This window comes from Macaca mulatta, chromosome 16 (assembly GCF_049350105.2).
Source record: "Macaca mulatta isolate MMU2019108-1 chromosome 16, T2T-MMU8v2.0, whole genome shotgun sequence".
NCBI lineage: Eukaryota > Metazoa > Chordata > Mammalia > Primates > Cercopithecidae > Macaca > Macaca mulatta.
Window position 1 is genome coordinate 69,857,045 of NC_133421.1, and position 22,503 is coordinate 69,879,547.

At 50.1% G+C, this 22,503-nt stretch overlaps 1 protein-coding gene and 1 long non-coding RNA gene across 5 annotated transcripts in view; one reads left to right on the top strand and one right to left on the bottom strand.

Moving 5' to 3' along the window:
- PLEKHM1 (pleckstrin homology and RUN domain containing M1) overlaps positions 1-9,944 on the bottom strand; it is a 56,978-nt gene extending 47,034 nt beyond the window's left edge. For 3 of the 4 annotated variants that reach the window (XR_013406967.1, XM_077972120.1, XM_015119915.3), the window contains exons 1-2: positions 9,844-9,944; positions 1,772-1,857 (exon numbers count right to left, since the gene is read on the bottom strand). Coding sequence is in view for 3 of the 4 variants with exons in the window: in XM_015119915.3 (XP_014975401.3) it covers positions 1,772-1,816 (45 nt within the window). In the remaining variant the exon portion in view is untranslated. Of the gene's footprint in view, positions 1-1,771; positions 1,858-6,581; positions 6,653-9,843 lie in introns of those variants that run through there. The other variant, XM_077972118.1, reaches the window with a different exon arrangement.
- On the top strand, positions 5,110-9,941 carry LOC144335797 (uncharacterized). Its single transcript, XR_013406977.1, has 2 exons — positions 5,110-6,180; positions 8,105-9,941. It is a non-coding gene; the product is annotated as an uncharacterized LOC144335797 (long non-coding RNA).
- Positions 9,945-22,503: the final 12,559 nt, after the last annotated feature.

A 22,503-nucleotide genomic window follows, 5' to 3' on the forward strand; every position in this document is an offset into this window, starting at 1 on the left:
GGTTTTTCGTATTTTGTACATCTCACATGAATAGATATGAACACAACATATGACCCTTTGAATCTGACTTCTTTCACTTAGCATAATATTTTCCACCATGTTGTAGCATGTATCAGGACTTCATCCCTTTTTATTGCCAGAATTTTACCACATTTTATTCATCCATTCATCAGTTAATAGACATTTGGGTTGTTTCTACTCTTTTGCTATTATCAATAATGCTGCTATGAACATCCATGTACAAGTTTTTGACTGGACTTATATTTTTAGTTCTCTTGGGTATATATCTAGGAGTGGAATTGTATACATAATTCTATGTTTAACTTATCAAGGAACTGCCAAACTATTTGCCAAAGTGGCTGCACTATTTTACATTCCCACCAGCAATATCTGAGTTCCAACCTCTCCACATTTTTGCCAACACTAGTTGTCGCTTTTTTTATTACAGCCATCCTAGGGGGTGTGAAGAAGTATCTCACTGTGGTTTCGACGTGCATTTCCCTGATGTCTAATGATAATGAGCATCTTTCCTGGCCATGTATGTATCTTCTTTGGAGAAGTGTCTATTCAAATCCTTTACCCATTTTATAACTGGATTATTTGTCTCTTTATTGTTGAGTTATAAGTGTTCTTTATATGTTCTGGATACTAGACCCTTATCAGATATTTGATTTGCAAATATTTTCTCCCATTCTGTGGGTTGTCTTTTCATTTTCTCGATAGTATCCTTTGAAGCTCAAAAGTTTTTAATCTTGAAATAGTTTAATTTTAAATGTTCTTTTAAATGCAAGATGTTATTAGTATATTATATTTTAAAAGCACATACACACTTCGTTCAACTGAGCACCTACTAGGTGTTGGGTTAGGGTATACAGGGAGAAGTAAGGCATACCCTCAAGAAACGCATACCCTCATGGAGTCAGTTTGTGCAGCTGTTGTTAGAAGGCTGAGTTGGCCAGGGTTCTGCACTAGCTCTGAAGGGTCCTGGGGTGGGATTCGGCCAGGGGTGGGAGAGTGGGGGTGCAGAGGGGAGGGAAGAGCCTCTGCATGAAAGCCAGCTGGGAAACAGGTGGAACCGGACTCTCCTGTGGCCAGGACGGGGAAAGGCACATCTCCGAGGGCTATAGTTTCTTTCAAGCAGAGAGTTCTCTGAGCTGGGAAGCAGCAGTAGGGAGGAAAGGGAAATCCTGGCTTCTCCCCGAAAGCCACCTCAGGATGCTGCTAAGGGACCAGCCCCAAAGCTACCTGACTTCCTGCCTTTCCAAGGGAACAGAGAGCTCCATCCAGAGTACCCAAGACAGCCCAGGAGGGTGCAAAGGGCTCTCCAAGAAAAGGTCCTAGGGGGCTCCAGTGAACTGCTCACAAATAATTACATTTAGAATATCCTAGAAAATGGTAAGTGTTCAGATACATGTAAGTTACCAATTTACCCCCATTACTAAAACAACAAACCAGTGCCTGCGAATACCTGTTTCCCACCAATTCAGTGCTTTGGCCAGACTGTGACCAAATCATGGCCTAAGGGCTGAATGGAAATCCTTGGTCTTCAGGTTACTGATCTTAAATTCCCACTGCTTTTTGTAAATCTCCATCTTATCACCAATAAGGTGATCTAGAAAGGACAGGGTCTTCTTGGAGCCTGCTTGTGCTGTAACTTCTCAGCCTGGCCTCTCTTGCAGGACAGTGCCCTTCATTTCGAAGTGAGCCAAGCAGATGAAACGACCGTCCCCTGCACCCCTTCCCCACCCTTGATCCTCCCTCGCCCACCTACCGGGATGGCAGCCTGGGGGTCCAGTCCATTCTCCACCGAGAGCATCTCCACTCACGCAGCTGCTCCCTCGGAGAATCACATGGCACCTGAAGAGACAGATGGCAGCCAGATGAATGGGCAGGCAACTATCCCCCAGCCAGAGTCCTTTCCCAGCAAGCAGCAGGAAGTCAGCCTCTCTTACTCAAACCACAGCCGAAAGGCCTTTGAAGAGCACAAAAGTTAAAACTGATAATGGATTTGAAGGAAGGAAGCGAGGAAGGAAAGTCCAGGGGGCTCAGTCCTTGGGAGGCAAGGAGTCCTGGGTGCCGGGGGTGGGTCCACCCCAAGGAGTGGGTGGTAAGGGCGCTTCACATCAAATGCTGCCCAGAAAGCCAGGGCTCTGTAGGATCGAAACCTGTAGGCAGGGAATGACAGGCTGATTCGGATACGGAGCTGCGGGTTCGAGGGGAAGGCTGCAGCTGAAAGTGGCAGGAACCCACTGGGACAAGGAAGCAGGGGCTCACATTCAGGGGCTGGGTCCTGCAACACCCTGCCCCCACCCCTCACTCCTTCTTCCAGTCCAACGTCTGCCAGCTCAGCAGTAAAAAGTACAACTGTAATAGCTTCAAAAGGGAAGGGCTCCCTTGCTACACTTCTGCTTCTCAACAGGGCTTCGAGGGTCTGGTGTGAGCAGCACAGACAGGGACTTGTCTAATCAGGACAACCACAAGGTCTCATTGCAATTTGCCACTAACCAGGTAGGCATGCGGAGACCTCTCAGATGGAGAATGTGTAAACGCCTGTCACGGGGCTGGATATGTACCTGTACCTGATATGTTGTACCTGGCATCTGTCATCCCAGTGGATATGGCCACCTAAACCTACAGACCAAGAAATGTCATCGCCTAAATGAGTATGCAGGAAGAGTTGAAGTCAGTGAGTGGTTAAATCCCTCAGGGCTGCCAGATTCCTCCTGGGAATGGGTGGGGTAGGGTGGGGTAGGGCCTGAGCCTGAGGGGGCTGCTGGCTGGCTTGGCCCCACCCCAGAAACTTGGACAGACTTTGGCTAGGCAGGCACATTCACACGTAAACAAATCTCTAGTGAACGCCTGTTTGAGCATCAGGGGAACGCTGGGGAAGGTGATATCACAGCTGTCTCAGCTCTCAAACAATCACCACACAAAGAAGTTAACAAAACCAAGAAAAGTTAAATGGGCTCGATTCTCTTTACATATATTGCCTAATTTATAGTCCTCCTAAGCACCCTAGGAGTGCTGTTTTATTGTCTCCACCTGACAGATAAGGAAATAGCAGCTGACCCAGGTCAAGAACATTCCTGAGGTCCCAGGGCTGATAAGCGGCCTGACTCTACCACCAGCCTCCACAAGGAGGTCAACCCCAGCCCTAGGAAAACCAGATTGCTGAGTGAGTGCTGTAAACCAAAACTAAAATTCTAAGCCCCTAAACTGCCTGAATGGGCCCCCCTTGGCCAAAGGGATTTTGAAAAAACCTAAAAACTGAGTTCAGGCCATGACAGGAAGTGGGGCGTGGGCCATGCCTCATCCTAGCCTCTCCCTTTTGGAGCTTAGACACAACTGAGCAGCATTAACATTAAAACAGACTAAGACTGACAGAGCAGGCTCTCAGCAATTAAGATACCAACTCCAACCTGACTCTGGTCTAACATCACATGGGAGATAACAGGCCCTAAAGGAAATCAAAGTATTTTACCACCAAGTATATTTCTTTGACATATTTTGGAATGGCCCTGCAAAGCCATCTCCTGTGGTGAAAATTTATATCCTGCAGAGATTCCCTTCCCTTTCTCGGCCTTTTCCTGATCTAGGAGAGATTTAACTAAGAGTCTGACACCTTAGAAACATTTACCATCTATTCTCTTGAAGGCTTCACCTACATAACATGAACCTTGGCTTCCACAACCCACCTTATCTTAACCCCAAGCTTTTCTTTCTGCTGACTTTAACTCTTTAGGCAAAGTTCAACTCTTTCAACCAATTGCCAATCAGGAAATCTTTTAATCCACTTTACCCTGCCCCCACCAATGCATACCTTACATGTATTAATTTATGTCTTTGCTTGTAACTTGGATAAAAATCAAGCTGTAACCCAATCACCTTGGGCACATGTTCTCAGGGCCTCCCAGGACTATGTCACGGGTCATGGTCCTCACATTTGGCTCAGAATAAACCTCTTCCAATATTTAACGGAGTTTGGCTTTTTCATCAACAGTGCCATCACCTCAGAGCTAGGATTCCAGGGGTAGTCTGGGAAGACCCCTTCGCTGGAGGCCGGGAACAGGGGATGCAGGGAAACATTAAGGCCAGTGTGGCGGGAAAGGTTTCCTGGACAGCGCTGGAGCAGCATGAGGTTTGGAAAGCAGACAGGCAGGCTGGCCCTAAATGGTGGAAGGTGCTCTGATTGGATCTCTGGCCTCTGGGGATAGCAGAGGGCAAACAGGACACAGGGAGTCAGGACCCAGAGCCAACCTCCCTAAGTCAGGTCCCTTAGGAGGAAGCAGGCGTGTGTGGAGGACGGTTCCTGCAGACCCAGTAACAGGCCAGGTGCTGCAGACGGCCAGAAGAGCCCTTAGTCCTGACTACAGCCCCATCTGACTGCCTCACCCTTCACCATGGTCTGCTCCCAGCTACCCAGGGATTCTCAGGGCCCTCCTCCGGAGACCAGTTCCCATTCTGGCCACGGGGTGACAGGAAAAGGGGGTTGTATGCTATGGTGACTCTGCATCTAAGGTCACTTCCAGAAACAGGCCTGGTCTTGAGGTCAGGCTCTGTCAAGGCCACCGTTGCGCAGCTCAAGGCCACATCCAGCTTCTCTGGCTCCAAAACCCTGGGCTCCAATCCCAGTCCACAATTCCAGTGGTCTAAGGCCCTGAGGCCCACCCTTCAAGACAGAGCCCAAAGCCCCAAAGTTGCCCTTCCCTTGGCCAGCTACAGGGCGGGACCCTAAGGGCTTAAACCCAATAATTTGAATAATAGCCCAGGCCCATTAAGACCTCATTAACTAATTAACTGAGAATAATAGAGTATTCAGAGTATTCACTGGGAGGGACAGGCCATTGGTAAGTGGGTGCTCTGGCCAAGTAACCGTATGCTAAGAAAACAAAATAGGCCGGGTGCCGTAGGCCAGCTGCTGTGGCCCATACCTGTAATCCCAACACTTTGGGAGGCTGAGGCAGGAGGATCACTTGAGGTCAAATTAGCTGGGCATGGTGGCCCATGCCTGTAATACCAGCTACTCGGGAGGCTGACGCAAAAGAACTGCTTGAACCCAGGAGGCGGAGGTTGCAGTGAGTCGAGATTGTGCCACTGCACTCCGGCCTGGGCAGCAAAGCAAGAATAAATAAATAATTTATTTCTCTAAATAAATAAATAATAAAATAAACTGAAGCTAAGAGAGACAGGGCCAGACAAGAGAAGGGTCACTTGGCCTAAAACAGAGTCAGAAATGCCACAAAATGACTGACAAGAGCTCAGATAAATCCAGCAGAAGAGCCACTTGAAAATTCACAGGATAGGACTGAGCCTCTAGGGTTCCGGCCACAATGCAGGACACCTCTGTTTGTAGGCAGCCATAGCACCCCACCTATCCGTGTCTGTTCCATCATGCTCAGGGAGGCAGGGCTCAGATGGTCAGTGACATAAGAACTCACGGCGGGATCGGAAGGAGGCTTTGTGTCTCTTGACTGTGGGGACAGCACTGCGTCACCCACCCTGGTGGCCCAGACTCTGAATTTACCATCCTATGGAACTGGTTCCACTTTCTGTCCTCAAAATGCTCTTCATTGACACCAAGAACCAAAGTGAAGAGAGGCGTGGCTTCAAGGAGACCTACCTGAAGGGAGTAAGGCAAAGTTGGGCAACACTACCCAAGGGCCCTTGAACATGACCGGTGAAAGCTTAGCAGGGGAAAGGTGATTGGTGCCATTTAGGAAGTCCCAAACCACACCAAGTCTACTGCCACCCTATGTATTGATTCACCCTCATATAGCTCTCCAGAGTGCAGAAAGCAGGCTTCTCTGATGTTCCTCTCTAACCTCATTTAATTCTTACAGCAATCCCGTGAGAGAGTAATTATCCGTTTTACAGAGGACAAAACTGAGGCTCAGTAGGACAGAACTCTCTGGTTTCTTCATCCCAACCCCTGCATCTTTCCCTGGACCAAAAGGCCTCAGGTCTTTGGCTCAAATTCAGGCAAACTATTATTTCTTCTTCAGAGGTACTCGGAAGCTCCATTTCATCACAGAAGGTCTAAAACCAACAAGAAACAGTTCTGTCAATGAGATTTATAGCCCCAACCAGCTGAGCCCAGGTCCTACCAATGCTCCTGAAGTCTCAGAGCTATACTTTCTTTTTTTTTTTGAGACGGAGTCTCGCTTTGTCGCCCAGGCTGGAGTGCAGTGGCCGGATCTCAGCTCACTGCAAGCTCCGCCTCCTGGGTTTACGCCATTCTCCTGCCTCAGCCTCCCGAGTAGCTGGGACTACAGGCGCCCACCACCTCGCCCGGCTAGTTTTTCGTATTTTTAGTAGAGACGGGGTTTCACCGTGTTAGCCAGGATGGTCTCGATCTCCTGACCTCGTGATCCGCCCGTCTCGGCCTCCCAAAGTGCTGGGATTACGGGCTTGAGCCACCGCGCCCGGCGCTATACTTTCTTAAATGTTCCAACATAGTTAGGAAGGAACGAAGTTCCGGTTGGTTTCCTGCATTATACTACCTGGCCTTCTCTATATGTCCAATTTCACTTCCTCCAGAGATCAAGGAAGCAAAAAAAGAGAATGACTTGGATGAGACTTACATTAAAAGAAGAAAGGTATAACCTGGTTTCACCACTCTCAAAACACTCCACCATCAGTGAACAGCAACCTCGTCTCTTGAGGGACTTCTTAGCCACTCCCCACGGCCTTCTCTCCACTGCCTGAATTGTGTAACTGGCTGTTCAGAGCCACAGCCTGGCTTTAAGCCATCCAACTGCTGTACCAATTGATGAGTCATGTTTTTTCTTTTTTTTTTTTTTTTCTTTTTTTTTTTTTTGAGACGGAGTCTCGCTCTGTCGCCCAGGTTGGAGTGCAGTGGCCGGATCTCAGCTCACTGCAAGCTCCACCTCCCAGGTTTACGCCATTCTCCTGCCTCAGCCTCCTGAGTAGCTGGGACTACAGGCGCCCGCCACCTCACCCGGCTAGTTTTTTGTATTTTTAGTAGAGACGGGGTTTCACCGTGTTAGCCAGGATGGTCTCGATCTCCTGACCTCGTGATCCGCCCGTCTCGGCCTCCCAAAGTGCTGGGATTACAGGCTTGAGCCACCGCGCCCGGCCTGAGGGAGTCATGTTTTTTCAATTGGAAAAGAATGACAAAGTTATCCTCTGATTCAGAAAGGCAGCTGATCTTTCAGGCATGTGAGTGCTGACTGAGGAAACTGCACCCCTGTCCACCTGAGGAAAGCTGGATTTCTGTGATGGGTGGGGTGGTGGGGGTCGGAGTTTTGAAGCAATTAAATACCAGATGAAGGGTGAGAAACTTCTAGCTTGTGATTCCCAGACTCAGGGCTAGTGGATGAGGGCAGAATTGTGGAGTCAGTGAACACTGGCTATCTTTCTTTCCTCCCTCCTTCCTTCCATCCAATAACACCCATCTTCCCTATATTCTTGTCCCATATCCCAGAGGATTCTAACAAGGACCAAACTCTGAATGAAAACAGGACTGTTGCCTCACCCATTCACCAATGTATTTCTAGTACCTAGAACAGTGCTTGGCAAACACTGGTGCTCAAAACATAAGCTGTTGAATGAAGTGATTAATAAAAACAAGACACAGGGCAGGTATCTCGATTTCACCCAATGTGGGAAGTTGGGGTATAACAACTGTTAAGTGCTGGGGCAACTGTGGAGCTCCTGTCATTAAGCCAAGCTGCCAATAAGGCTGAAAACGACTTAAATATACTGCATATTAATGGGAGGACATTGACGGTAAACAGTATTCACTTTTTCAAAGGAGTACGACTATAAATGGCAAGCAGAGGCAATGTTCTTTGGGGCCCTTTAAAACTGCAATCAGCCAGACACCGTGGCTCACGCCTGTAATCAATCCCAGCACTTTGGGAGGCCGAGGTGGGTGGATCACCTGAGGTCGGGAGTTGGAGACCAGCCTCATCAACAGAGAAACCTCTATCTCTACTAAAAATACAAAACTAGCCAGGCATGGTGGTGTATGCCTGTAATCCCAGCTACTTGGGAGGCTGAGGCAGGAGAATCACTTGAACCTGGGAGGCAGATGTTGTGGTGAGCCGAGATCGTGCCACTGCACTCCAGCCTGGGCAACAAGAGTAAAACTCCATTGCAAAAAAAGAAAGAAAGAAAGAAAGAAAAACACTGCAATCAAATGGCTCACCCATCTGATGCCAGGTCCTCGGGATTCAGAGAAAATGTGTACCAAAAAGCCCCCTGGAAACTATAAACGCTGAGCATGAGACTTGGGTGCCTCTGGAACGTCCTTCTCCCTCAGCTACTCTGAGATAACGTGGTTCCTGTGTTCATGGAACCCAAGTGGCCAAAAGTCAATGATCCAGCACTTGCAAGAAAAGAAAGCGATTCAAGAGCCTCTGTACCCACCTAGACCTCAGCCTCCCCAGGATCTACTCACCTATACTCTTCACAACAGGTAACACTGCCTCTGGCACCCATCATATCCCCTGAATTCAGCATCAGGATTGATCTGCCATCAGCTCTGGCAGGGAGAGGCCCTTACAAGTTCCTTACAGGAAAAGGAACATGAACAATGTTCTGTGACCACAGCCAACACCACGCAGAACTTCCCAGAGGCTCTCCAGGGCCAGAACACCAGCCAGAAGGAAGTGACAGCTTCCATCATTCTGTGCTAAGTGAGCTGAGTAAGTGGCCATCTCTCACCTTCCAGATATTTGAATGATACCTACCATTCCAGCAGCCAGCACAAGTCATTTAATATAAATGCCAGAAACACAGTCCCTGAGGACAGGTACAGGAGACCAGATGCCAGGAAAAACCCTGGCCCCACCCAAGAGTTGGGGAGAGCCCACTGTTCCTCCACCCTTATTTACCACCTGAGCCCCTACACCCGCCAATCATGCTGCTCAGTCTCTAACTGAGGGTCTGAGTGAGCACCTACATTTGGCTGTTGAGGGGCAGCTGGTGGAGTTGGCAGGAGACTCTGCACTAAAGTTCTCAGGTTGAATGGGAGTTGGGTCCAGGGAAGGAATGGACGCAGAGTTGGGGTGAAGAGTTGCGGTCGGTCAGCGGGGGTGAAAGGACATGGAGATGCCATTTTTAACAAGATTGGGTGAGGGTGGTAGGAAAGGAGGCAGCAAGAGTTAGGGATAGTTTGGCAAAGACTTAGGGATGGGGTGTCCTCAGTACGGCAGGAGACGCAAAGGAAGGTATACAGAGGGCTAGGAGACTAAGGACGAGAAGACACAGTTAAGACTTGGAATAAGGCTGAGATCGGAGTTATCCAGAAGAAAGCGGTGAGCTCAACAGGGCACTTACTTTGGGGGTGGGTCTTAGATGAGAAGGCAGAGGTAGAGTGTTTGGGATGAGCAGATCTTGGGGAGCTGGACAGGGGATGGGGGTGACTGGGATAAGAAAGCTGAGCCAGAGAAGGGGAAACCTGAATGGTGGGTCTTGGGGACGTGAGCGAGGAGCATCGTGATTACCAGAGGGGTCGGGAGAGACGATGAGATGTGTCAGGGCGGGGCGAAGAGACGTGGCCGAGATCGGGGTTGGAACTAAGGTAAAGTGGGGTCACGAGTGAAGCTGCATTTAAGCAAGACCGCCGGTGAGGGAATGCGGGCGCGGGTTGGGGGCTGGACAGACGTGGGGCACGGGGCCACAGCGGCGGTGCAGGGGGAAGGCTGGGTGGGAGCGGGGCGGGCGCAGGCTGGGCAGAGCTGAGGGCTCTGAAGCCGGGCAGTCTCAGGGTAACCAGGCGCTGGGGATCGCGGAGGGAGCAGGAGGCCCACCGCCCGTTCGCGCCTCGGCCCCGCCGCCCCTCCGCCGCCCTCCTCGCATCTTGACCCCCTAACTCACCAAGCGGAGCGAGGAGCGAGGCTGGGGGCGCTCCCGGCCGCGGCAGCTCCTCAGCACTCGGAGCAGACGATGCGGCCTCTCGGCCACTGACAACAGGAAGCGGCGCCCGCGGCCCCTGACGCCATCACGTTGGCTCGGCGCTCCGGCCCTGCCCCCGGCCCGCCGTGCCAATCGCGCGGCCCGAAGGAGCCTTGGGGCGGGGCCAGCTGCTCCCGGAAGTCCCTGGGAGCTGAGCCCCAGGGCAGATGCGAGGTGTAGGAGGCTGGGGAACCGGGAGCGCCTGCGGGGCGCAAATAGGCCAAGGCACCGGTGTCGGGGGAACGCGTCGGTTACCGCCCGCCTCCCGCAGGTCTACGTCAAACTAGATCCTGGCTTCTGGGTTCCTGACCTCGTTTGGCCTCAGAACCATCTATGCAACTTTGGGGCTGTCACTTCGCCTCCCTCAGTTGAAGAGTTCCCACTTGTGAGTGGGACTAACAACGCCTGCCCTATCTTTGCCTCCCCGAGGGCAGCAGTGCAGCCCCTGGGGCGGAGCCGGGACCCAAACTGGAGCCTCCGCCTTTCGCTTCAGGATAAACATAGCTGTTTTGACCATGCCTTATCCCAAGGGAACGCCTTGAGGTCCCCTTGGGCACTCTCCCGTGTGTAACTCGCCCATTAGCACCGCCTGGCACGAAGCTTAGGGGCCCGGTTATTCTCTTCTAGCCATGTAGAGGATTTCTTTGTTCCTTTCTGTTTTTGTCTTTGAGACAGGGTCTCACTGTGTCGCCCAGACTGGAGTGCTGTGGCGGCTGACTACCTCCCACGTCAGCCTCCAAGTAGCTGGGACTACACGCGTGCACCACCACGCCCAGCTAATTTTTTCATTTTTAAAAATTTATTTATTTTGTAGAGACGGGGTCTCACTGTGTTGCCTAGCCTGGTCTCCAACTCCTGGCCTCAGGCGATCCTCGTGACTCGGCCTCCCAAAGCGCTGGGATTACAGGCATGAACCACCACACCTGGCCTGTATGTCTCCTTTCTAACACAAAAGTGACATTGCTCTTTCAGATGAACTCGGGACAAAATGTCATCAGTGGTGACCACAGCTAGTGAAGAGCAGGGCAGGGAGTGTTGGCAGGGACCCATGCTCTGGACACTTTATCCTTGCAGGCTTTGGTCAATTGGGAGCCTAGGGCCTGAGTGTGGATGAGGAGAGGTGCTGCTACATGCCAGTCCTAAGTGGGCACAGGGGTTGGCTGGGGAATGGACCAGTTCTTGGAAGCAAGCTTCACTGCCCTCGGCCTGGGCGTCCTGTGCTCTTTTGGCTTCTCTGGGTAGGAAGGTGTCCCTCCTATCTCTGCAAAGGTCAGAGTCCTGCTGTCTGCTTTCAAGTATAAAACCAGCACTTGGGAGTGTGACTCCGGACTGTATGAGGGCCACCCTTTCAGTAATTCTCCAGGAGTGAGAACCTCCCCTTCTCAATTTTAGACTAGATGGGTCTGAGTGTGTTTAGTGCGGTTAATGGTTGAGCAGGAAGATTAGAAATAAGGACATAGACACAAACTACTCTCTTGGTATTAAACTCATTTTAAACAAAGTGGAAAGTAAGGGATTTAGTAGGGAAATCATTTCACCTTGGCAAAAGGATAGTATACAACTGGCACAGCATGATCCTTGGTGGCTTGGCACAATCACTCCCTGTCCCCCATCAAGCACATAATGTCCCTCAGTAATTCCACTGCGTTTTTGTGCAGCGGCTGTGTGCTGGCGCTGTGGGGAACCCCTCGGTAATCTCTTGTCTGCTTTTTAGGAACCCCTATCTCCTCATCTTCTCTTACTTCCCAAGCCACCTCGCTTCTGTGAAAGGTCTGCAGGCTTGTCTACCTCCTCTCAGCTTGCTCTGCATGCCTTGGGGAAGCTGCATAAAGCATGGATCATGAAGGAGGGGGAGCGGAGAAGAGGGAAATGCATGTTTCCACAAATGGACCATGAGCCCACCAGGCAGACTCCAGATGGGGAAAAAAAAAAACCCTCACATTATCATGTGACTTACACAAGAAAAAAGGTACCCGCAAAGGGCCAAGGGACCAGAGAGGAGAACTTGAGAGGTATCCTGGAGGAGGCGACTTTTTTTTTTTTTTTTTTTTGAGACGGAGTCTCACGCTGTTGCCCAGGCTGGAGTGCAGTGGCGCGATCTCGGCTCACTGCAAGCTCCGCCTCCTGGGTTCACGCCATTCTCCTGCCTCAGCCTCCTGAGTAGCTGGGACTACAGGCGCCCGCCACCGCGCCCGGCTAATTTTTTGTATTTTTAGTAGAGACGGGGTTTCACTGTGGTCTCGATCTCCTGACCTTGTGATCCACCCGCCTCGGCCTCCCAAAGTGCTGGGATTACAGGCTTGAGCCACCGCGCCCGGCCTGGAGGCGACTTTTGATGTGAGCTTTCTAGGTGAGTAAAGGGCATCACAGGTGAAGAGACTGGCTGGTAAGTGGCCAGCAGACAGGAATACTGGCTGAGCTCAGGGGAGGGTGCACCCAGAGGTGGGGAGGAAGGTAGGAAGTGGAAAAGGAGGCTGGGCGCAGTGGGTCATGCCTGTAATTCCAGCACTTTGGGTGACTGAGGCGGGTGGATCACTTGAGGTCAGGAGTTCAAGACCAGCCTGGCCAACATGGTGAAACCCATCTCTACTAAAAATACAAAAATTAGCCAGGTGTGGTGGTGTGCGCCTGTAGTCCCAGCTACTAGGGAGGCTGAGGTATGAGAATTGCTTGAACCTGGGAGGCAGAGATTGCAGTGAACCAAGATAGTGCCACTGCACTCCAGCCTGGGTGACAGAGTGAGATCCTGTCTCAAAAAATTTTTAAAATAATAATAATAAAATAAAAAATAAAAATAAAAGCAAGTGAGAAAGGAAAGGGTAAGGGGAGAGGGCCGGAATGGAAGGGGAGCTGAAGACAGACTGAGCAAGGCAGAGTTGGAGGCCAGTGCAGGAAGGGCTCAAAACATTTGCAAGGATGGTTCACATCCCACTGGTCTGTCAGCTTAGATTTAAAACACTACCCAGAGTTACTCAAAGCCAGATAGGAGAACTACAAGCATCAGAATGCCCTGGGGACAGGTCCAAAATGCAGATTCCTAACCCTACACTAACCCTAAAGAGTCACTCTAGGATGAGGTCCAAGAATTTGGGCTTGACCCCACCTCTCTTGTCCCCTGCCCTCACCACTGGGGACCTAAAGGATAATAAAAGGGGGGGATCTCTGCCTTAAATAATCCCTTTTGGCAGTTACTTTCTGTTTTCAAACTTCAAGTCTGTCCTCCAGGACTAACCTAGGAGATGAGGGGTAAGGGAATTAACATTTATGGAAAATGGAGGAACCCACATAGGCACCTGTGTTCACCTTATATTCCTTATCAGCCACCTGAAAGGTGTGTGCTACCATTATCTCCATTGTGTGGATGAGAAAATAGGTTTAAAAGAGGTTAAGTGGCCAGGCATGGTGGCTCATGCCTATAATCCCAGCACTTGGGGAGGCCGAGGTGGGTGGATCATGAGATCAAGAGATCCAGGCCATCCTGGCCAACATGGTGAAACCCTGTCTCTACTAAAAATACAAATAATTAGCTGGGTGTGGTGGCACATGCCTGTAGTCCCAGCTACTCAGGAGGTTGAAGCAGGAGAATAGCTTGAACCCAGGAGGCAGAGGTTTCAGTGAGCCGAGATCACGCCACTGCACTCCAGCCTGGTGACAGAGCGAGACTTCGTCTCTAAAAAGATAAAATGAAAAACAAAAAAAAAGAGGTTAAGTAACTTGTGGGGGGCCACAGCCACAGATCTAGTAAGTGCTAGAAGTAGGATTCTCACCTAGTTCTTTCTGATTCTAGTTGCAGCTTTGTTCAGTGGGTTTTAGAGCCAGAGCTGCTTAGGTTTGAATCTGACTCTACCCCATATTATTTGCTGGGACTTCCTTAAAACAGTGTGCGGCCCAGGGCAACCCAATGAGTATGAGGCTAAGACAGCTGCCACAGAGTCAGCATTTTTCACAGGCCCCTTGAGATAGCACTTAAGACAGAAATTTCTAAATTGAATTTTACTGATGTTCAGGAAAGAGAAGTAAGTCACAACGCCCCTTGGCCCTCAGCCCCAAGCAGAGAGCCCAGAGTGTGTGACCTCAGGCAAGTGCCAAAACCTCTCTGAGCCTCAGTTCCTCATCTGTAAATTGGGGCTAATGTCAGTTGATGTGAGGATCAAATATGATGCTATCCTGGCTGGGCACAGTGGCTCACGCCTGTAATCCCATAACTTTGGAAGGCTGAGGCGGATGGATTGCTTGAGGCCAGGAGTTCAAAACCAGCCTGACCAACATGGTGAAACCCCATCTCTACCAAAGATACAAAAATTAGCCAGGCATGGTGGTGCATGCCTGTAGTCCCAGCTACTTGGGAGGCTGAGGCACAAGAATCGCTTGAACCCGGGAGGCGGAGGTTGCAGTGAGCTGAGATTGCGCTACTGCACTGCAGCCTACATGACAGAGTGAGACTCTGTTCCAAAACAACCACCACCAAAAAAAAGGAAAAAGAAAGAAAAAGCTGATATCCTTAATGCAAGTTCTGGCCTGTAGTTAAGTGCTCAAAGATGAACAGCTGTTACTATTCCAGTTCTGGCTAATTTTCACCCTGCCAGTTGGGCAAGTCCTTGCCTTCCATTGCTCTTTTAAGCACTTGAATGAGAGCCTTTCTTGTCTGAACCCCAGATACATCCTTACTTGGCATCTGATTGAAATCATGAAACTAGCGTTAATGCACCCTCCTCTCTGGACCCTGGAATCACTGGTGTGCTCTTCAGTTTTGTTGTAGGAAGCTGTTTCTTTCCACTCTCTCTTTTTTAAAAATTTGGATTGGCCGGGCACGGTGGCTCAAGCCTGTAATCCCAGCACTTTGGGAGGCCGAGACGGGCGGATCACGAGGTCAGGAGATCAAGACCATCCTGGCTAACACGGTGAAACCCCGTCTCTACTAAAAAAGTACAAAAAACTAGCCGGGCGAGGTGGCGGGCGCCTGTAGTCCCAGCTACTCAGGAGGCTGAGGCAGGAGAATGGCGGGAACCCGGGAGGTGGAGCTTGCAGTGAGCTGAGATCTGGCCACTGCACCCCAGCCTGGGTGACAGAGCGAGACTCCGTCTCAAAAAAAAATAAATAAAAAAAAAATAAAAAAAAAATAAAAAAAATAAAAAAAATAAAAAATAAAATAAAAATTTGGTTAAAAAGTGTTATTAGGCCGGGCGCGGTGGCTCAAGCCTGTAATCCCAGCACTTTGGGAGGCCGAGGCGGGCGGATCACAAGGTCAGGAGATCGAGACCACAGTGAAACCCCGTCTCTACTAAAAATACAAAAAAAATTAGCCGGGCGCGGTGGCGGGCGCCTGTAGTCCCAGCTACTCAGGAGGCTGAGGCAGGAGAATGGCGGGAACCCGGGAGGCGGAGCTTGCAGTGAGCCGAGGTCGCGCCACTGCACTCCAGCCTGGGCAACAGCGTGAGACTCCGTCTCAAAAAAAAAAAAAAAAAAAAAAAAAAAAGTGTTATTATACACATGGTTTACAATTCAATCAAATGAAGTGGAATGGGGATGAAACATAACGAAAAACAGCAGTTCATTTTCCCCACCCTTCTGGGGGAGCAGGCTTTCAGCAGAATCTTCTGGTGCTTCTCCCTGCATCTCCTGCACGTCTCATTGTTTTTACTTTATTATTATTATTTTTTTTGAGACACAGTCTTGCTCTGTCACCCAGGCTGGAGTTCTGTGGCGCCATCTTGGCTCACTGCAACCTCTGCCTCCTGGATTCAAGCAATGCTCCTGCCTCAGCCTCCCTACTAGCTGGGATTACAGGCACATGCCACCACGCCCAGCTAATTTTGTATTTTTAGTAGTCGCGGGGTTTCACCACGTTGTCAAGGCTGATCTCAAACTTCTGACCGCACATGATCCACCCGCCTTGGCCTCCCAAAGTGCTGGGATTACAGGCGTGAGCCACCGTGCCCAGCTGTCTCATAGTTTTAGACACTATCTATTGCCTTCCTAGTAAACCAGGCAAGGACTTAGCTCTTTTATACCCCAGCCCTGTCCATTCTTGAGGTTTGGTTATGCCACAATTTGTAGAAAATTAACAGTGTTTACAGAATTGTGACTATATAAATATTATTTACCACAGAGCTTAATAATGCGCTGTGAGGTCAGGCTTGGTGGCTCACGCCTATAATCCCAGCACTTTGGGAGGCCAAGGCAGGCGGATCACCTGAGGTCAGGAGTTCAAGACCAGCCTGGCCAACATGGAGAAACCCTGTCTCTACTAAAAATACAAAAATTAGCCGGGCGTGGTGGTGCCCCCCTGTAGTCCCAGCTACTCGGGAGGCTGAGGCAGAGAATGACTTGAACCTGGGAGGCGGAGGTTGCAGTGAGCCAAGATCATGCCACTGCAATCCAGCCTGGGCAACAGAGTGAGACTCCATCTCAAAATAAAATAAAAAAAAAATAAAATACACTCTGATGATGGCTGCTTCCCCCAAGGGTGCCTCATGCTCTTTCCTTTTCTTTCAGTGTCATCTACCATTATCATGCCCTCGTTCTCCTCCAGTGCTCTGGCAGAGCGGGTGGGGCCCATGCCCGCAGTGCCCTCTCCGAGTTCTGTCCTCCATGTGCTCAAGTTATCCCCTAAACTTGTCACATGTGGTCATCCTGGAATTTGCTTAACTGCTTCCTGGGTTGGGGCCTTTATTTCCTGGCTCCCTTGTCTTCTTGCTTAATTTCCCCTGCCTTTGCGGCAGCACATACTCAGTTAAGAATCCCTTTCTAACATTAAAAAAAGAAAAAGAAAATAGTTCTTGGACCTCCTCATGATAGAAGTTATATCTTTAGGCCAGGCATGGTGGCTCACATGTGTAATCCCAGCACTTTGGGAGGCCGAGGCAGGTGGATCACTTGAACTTAGGAGTTCAAGACCAGCCTGAGCAACATGGTAAAACCCTGTCTCTACAAAAAGTACAAAAATAAGCCAGGTGTGGTTGCATGTACCTGCAATCCCAGCTACTCAGGAAGCTGAGGGAGGAGAATCTCTTGAACCCAGGAGGCGGAGGTTGCAATGAGCTCTGATCATGCCACTGCACTCCAGCCTGGGCGACAGAGTGAGACCCCGTCTCAAAAAAAAGAAAAAAAAAAAGTTGTATCTGTAATATCCATTAACTGAAAATAAAAATAAAAATAAGGACCAAAAATTACCACGTGGACACACCTGCTTTTAAGTGAATTTGTGTGTTATTTATCACAGTCACATCTATGAACTTGTGAAAAACTGTTACTGGTTTAGGCTTAAGGGTTTGCCTGGTCTAGCTTCAATCTTAAATGGTGGGTGCGGCGGCTCACACTTTGGGAGGCCAAGGTCGGCAGATCGCTTAGTCCAGGAGTTGGAGACCTGCCTAAGCAACATGGTGAAACCCCATCTCTATAAAAAATTGAAAACTTAGCCGTGCGCGGTCACGCGCGCCTGTAGTCCCAGATATTGGAGGGTGGTGAGGGGTGGCACTGAGGCGGGAGGATTACTGGAGGTCAGGAGGTCAAGGCTGCAGTGAGCCGAGGCTGAGTCACTGACTGCACTCCAGCCTGGGTGGCACGGCAAAACTCTGTCAAAAAAACAAAACGAAACTAACCAAACAAACAAAAACCAAAGTTGAATGCAGCGGCTCATGTCTGTAATCCCAACAACTCGGAAGGCTCAGGCAGGAGGATAGCTTGAGGCCAGGAGTTCAAGACCAGCCTGGGCAACATAGTGAGGCCCTTGCCTCTGAAAAAATTAAAAATTAATAAAAACGAACCCTAGTAGCTTCAGTCTTTGATTCTCCATCCCTCATTTCATCCCTTTGTCTTCTGGTAATAGAATTTCCTTCTTGTTTTTCTTTTGGGATAAGTCATCTTCGCTCCCTGGGATTCTGCTGGGATTGAGTTACTGCCTTCCAGGCTCAAGCGATCCTCCCACCTCAGCCTCCCAAGTCTCTAAGACCACAGGCGCATGCACTATGCCTGGCTAATGTTTTGTATTTTTGTAGAACCAGGGTTTTGCCATGTTTCCCAGGAATTTTTCCTTTAATGTTATCCTGCTACTTACTAATTCACTTTATCACCCTGTGAGCTCATAAGCAGAGAGAGAGCAACAGGAGCTAAGAAACTCTAAGCTGTGAAAAAATATTAAATATGAAATCATGATAGCTATTACCTTAATTTGTTTTAGGCAAATTGCAAAGTAGTTTTTTGGGAACCACTGTCCCACTGCAGTGATTCCATATGGGGATTCCTAATTCCCAGTTTGTTTTTAAAATAATTTGTAAACACCTAATACAAATACATGATATGAAATTCAAGAGGTACAAAAGGGCATACAGCCCTGCACCCTCCCAGTTTCCCTCCCCGAAGGCAATCACCATTACCAGTTTCTTGTGTGTGCTTCCAGAGGTTGTCTAACAGAACTTCGGTGATAAAAATGGTCGCCCGTGCTGCCCAGTTTGGTAGCCATTAGCCACACGGGGCAGTTGAACACTTAATATGTGGCCAGTGTGTCTTAGGAGCTGACTTTAAAAACAAAAATTTCTTTTTTCTTTGAAGACACAGGGTCTTGCTCTGTTTACCAGACTGGTCTGCAGCCATGTATGAACATGGCCTCAAATTCCTGTTTATTTTTTGAGACAGGGCCTCACTCTGTTGTCCAGGCTGGAGTGCAGCGGTGCAGTCATAGCTCACTGCAACCTTGACCTCCTGGGCTCAAGAAATCCTCCCACCTCAGCCTCCTAAGTTGCTGGGACTACAGATGCACGACACCATGTTTGGCTAATTTTTACAGTTTTAAATTTTTTGGCCGGGTGCAGTGGCTCATGCCTGTAATCTCAGCACTTTGGGAGGCTGAGGCGGGCAGATCACCTGAGGTCAGGAGTTCAAGAACAGCCTGGCCAACGTGGCGAAACCCTGTCTCTACCAAAAATACAAAAATTAGCTGGCTATGGTGGTGCGCACCTGTAGACCCAGCTACTTGGAGGCTGAGGCATGAGAATCACTTGAACCCAGGAGGCAGAGGTTGTAATAAGCTGAGACTGAGCCATTGCACTCCAGCCTGGGTGACAGAGTGAGACCTGTCTCAATGATGATGATAATAATAATAATAATAATAATAATAAATAAATAAATTTTTTCGTAGAAAAGGGGTTTCACTATGTTGCCCAGGCTGGAGTGCAGTGGCTCAGTCTCAGCTTATTACAACCTCTGCCTCCTGGGTTGTCCCAGTCTGCCTCATTTTTAAAAAACTGCTGCATAATATCCTCTTGTAATCCACAAAGGCAATCCCAGACCCAGCCTGGAGAGCCATGGGTCATCCCTTTTTATAACAAGCTCTAAAATCTTCCACATATACCATAACAAAGGCACATCAAAACAACCCTAGGTTCCTCATGCCTCTACTTTTATCAGCCTGGGCCTGACATAGTTGGATATTGAGTAGTCACTTTTGGTGGCTGGCGGAAATAATTTACCATGAATGACTGCCCTAAAATATACTCTCCACCCACGTGGCCCATGCCAGGCATTCAGTGGTGCTGGTGGCATTCTTTAAGGTTGCTCATATCTCTAAGTGGTTCTCCTTCATAGAGCAAAGTTTCCTGGGAAAGGTGGCCATTACGCAGAACATCTGGGGCTGAGCTTGCTTTTGCCCTGAAAGAGGGGCCAAAGGACTTAGTAGAGCAGCAGGGGCTGTGACGGTGAACCTCATTGTTTTCAAAATTATTCTTAAGAGGCCAGGTGGCCAGGCGCGGTGGCTCACGCTTGTAATCCCAGCACTTTGGGAGGCCAAGGCGGGCGGATCACGAGGTCAGGAGATCAAGACCATCCTGGCTAACACGGTGAAACCCCATCTCTACTAAAAATACAAAAAACTAGCTGGGCGTGGTGGTGGGCTCCTGTAGTCCCAGCTACTCGGGAGGCTGAGGCAGGAGAATGGCGTGAACCCAGGAGGCGGAGCTTGCAGTGAGCCGAGATGGCGACTCTGCACTCCAGCCTGGGCGACAGGGCAAGACTCCGTCTCAAAAAAAAAAAAAAAAAAAAAAAAAAAAAAGGCCAGGTGTATTGGCTCACATCTGTGGTCCCAGGACTTTAAGGAGCAGAGACAGGAGGATCATTTGAGTCCAGGAGTTCAAGATTAGACTGAGCAACACGGGGTGACCTTATCTCTACAAAAAATTTAAAAGAAAATTAATTGGGTATGATGGCATGAGCCTGTGGTCCTCGCTACTCAGGAGGCTGAGGTGGGAAGATCACCTGAGCCCAGGAGGTTGAGACTTGCAGTGAGCCGGGTTCACAACACCGCACTGGAGCCTGGACGACAGAATGACACTGTCTCAAAAAAAAAAAAAAAAAAAATTGTCCTTAAGTCCATGTGGACCCCTGACTAGGTTTGCGACCTAGACAGTCTTCCTCTGAGGGCAATTCAGGTGGTGAGACTCCAGCTTTAAATGGCCTCTAGAGAAATTTCACTAACCTGCCTTGGTATTTGACCCTATATAACCCCTTTCTTCTGGAGTTCCCTTTGGGTGGCAGTAGATATGGGATTTGGTGTCTGACAGATCTGGGGACAGCTCCCAGCTCCAAATGGCAGAGTCTCTTTACAGATTACAAGCCAAATACTTCGCACTATTTGCTGATCTTCAGGAAGTCAGTCTATATTTCATAACAAGTCACATGGGGATAACGCAGGAATGGCCTAAAATGCTCTCAGTACTATTCCTGAGTCATCCCTCAGGGCGGGGCTTGGTGTTAGGCATGGGGGGAAGAGAGTGTGGGGTTAGGCATGGGGGGAAGGGAGTGTGGGGTTAGGCATGGGGGGAAGGGAGTGTGGGGTTAGGCATGGGGAGAAGGGAGTGTGGTGTTAGGCATGGGGGGAAGAGAGTGTGGGGTTAGGCATGGGGGGAAGGGAGTGTGGGGTTAGGCATGGGGGGAAGGGAGTGTGGTGTTAGGCATGGGGGAAAGGGAGTGGGGTTGTGTGCAGAGGAAGATGTAGTTCTTGCCTTGCAGGGTCCCTGACCTGATGGCGACCCGTGGTGGAGTCTTCATAGTGACAGACACCACTGTAAAAGCAGACCCAGGCTGTGGAACCCCCAAAGCAGGTCTCCTCACTCACCGGGATAGATAGACAATTAGCCCCAATTCCTCAGCCCTACCTGCACCCACCGTTTGCCATGGTTTCGTTGTGGGTGGGGGGTACTTTCCCGCCCCCTGACTTCGGGCTTGCCCACGTGACTTGCACTAGCCATGGAATGAAGCAGAAACGAAAGCCTGCCAGTTCCAAGCCCACGTCTGAAGACGCCTTAGGCGGTTTCGCGGGCCCCGTGCGCTTCCACCTTCACCCAGAAGCCCTTCTCTGGTGCAGCCGCTGCTTCTTCAGCCTCGGCCCAGAAGGAACGGAGCCCCCTGGCCGATCCGCAGGCCTTCAGGGAGCCGCAGAGCGCAGCGGCCGGCCCAGCGTTGAAGCCCAAGCACAGGCCTGCTAGAACCTTGTTCCAGCCGCCGTTTGGGACGGTTGATTAGGACGCGCGTTGCTGTGGCGGTAGCTCACCAACCCAATGCGTGCACCCGCTCCTCTATTAGGTATAGGGCCAGTAGCTCCCACAGGGACCTGATACAACAGTGCGTTAAATAAGGAGCTTATTGAGCTCTCATGTCTTAAGTCGGTGGGTCTCGTGTGGGGGCTCCGGCGGGGGCTGTGGCCCCCATCCGCGTGGAACCTCCCCACGGTTCGCAAGTCTGGGTCTTCGGAGCCTTCAGCCCTGCGAGCCCGAACAGTCCACAGGGCGGCGCCAGACCCTCTTTCGAAAGCCACTCTCTAAAGCCTCAGCTCCAACCGCTTCCACTTCTGCTTCAGGCTCAGGATTTTCACTCTTCTGGAATGGGGGTGGCCCTCCCCCAGTCTTCGGAGTCGCAACAGCATCTCCCTCCCTCCAGGACCTCAGAGCCAGAGCTGGGCGAGAGGCCCTGACCTCCGGGATAGGGGTGGCAGTGTCCCTGTGAAGGTGCGGTCCCGCCTCCCACCCCCAGGCTCCCGGCCTCTCCCACCCTCAGCGCCCTGTTCACCTCCAGCTGAAGACACCGGGGCACCTCTGCTTCCTCCCTGCCCTCTCTGCAGAACCGCACGCAGAGTGAACACAAAAGGGTTTAATATAGGATTTGCCGGGCGCAGGGACTCCTGCCTGTAATCTCAGTATTGGGAGACCAAGGTGGGAGGATCACTTGAGGCTAGGAGTTCAAAACCAGCCTGAGCAACAAAGTGAGGCCCGTCTCTAAAAATAAAAATAATAATAAAATAAAAGAAGTCCCTTTTTCTGGGAGACTGATGTGGGGGAGTGCGCGTGTGAGTTAGAAGGGAGGCATCGAGGATCAGTCATTTAAAGCAGCATCCAAGGATGCTCAAGGCTAGAGATCCACAGATGTATTTTCAGAAATTGAATTTTCTGGCGGGGCGCAGTGACTCGTGCCTGTAATCTCAGCACTTTGGGAGGCCAAGGTGAGCAGATCACTTGATGTCAGGAGTTCAAGACTAGCCTGGCCAACATGGTGGAATCTGTTTTTAGAAAAATCCCAGCTATTCAGGAGGCTGAG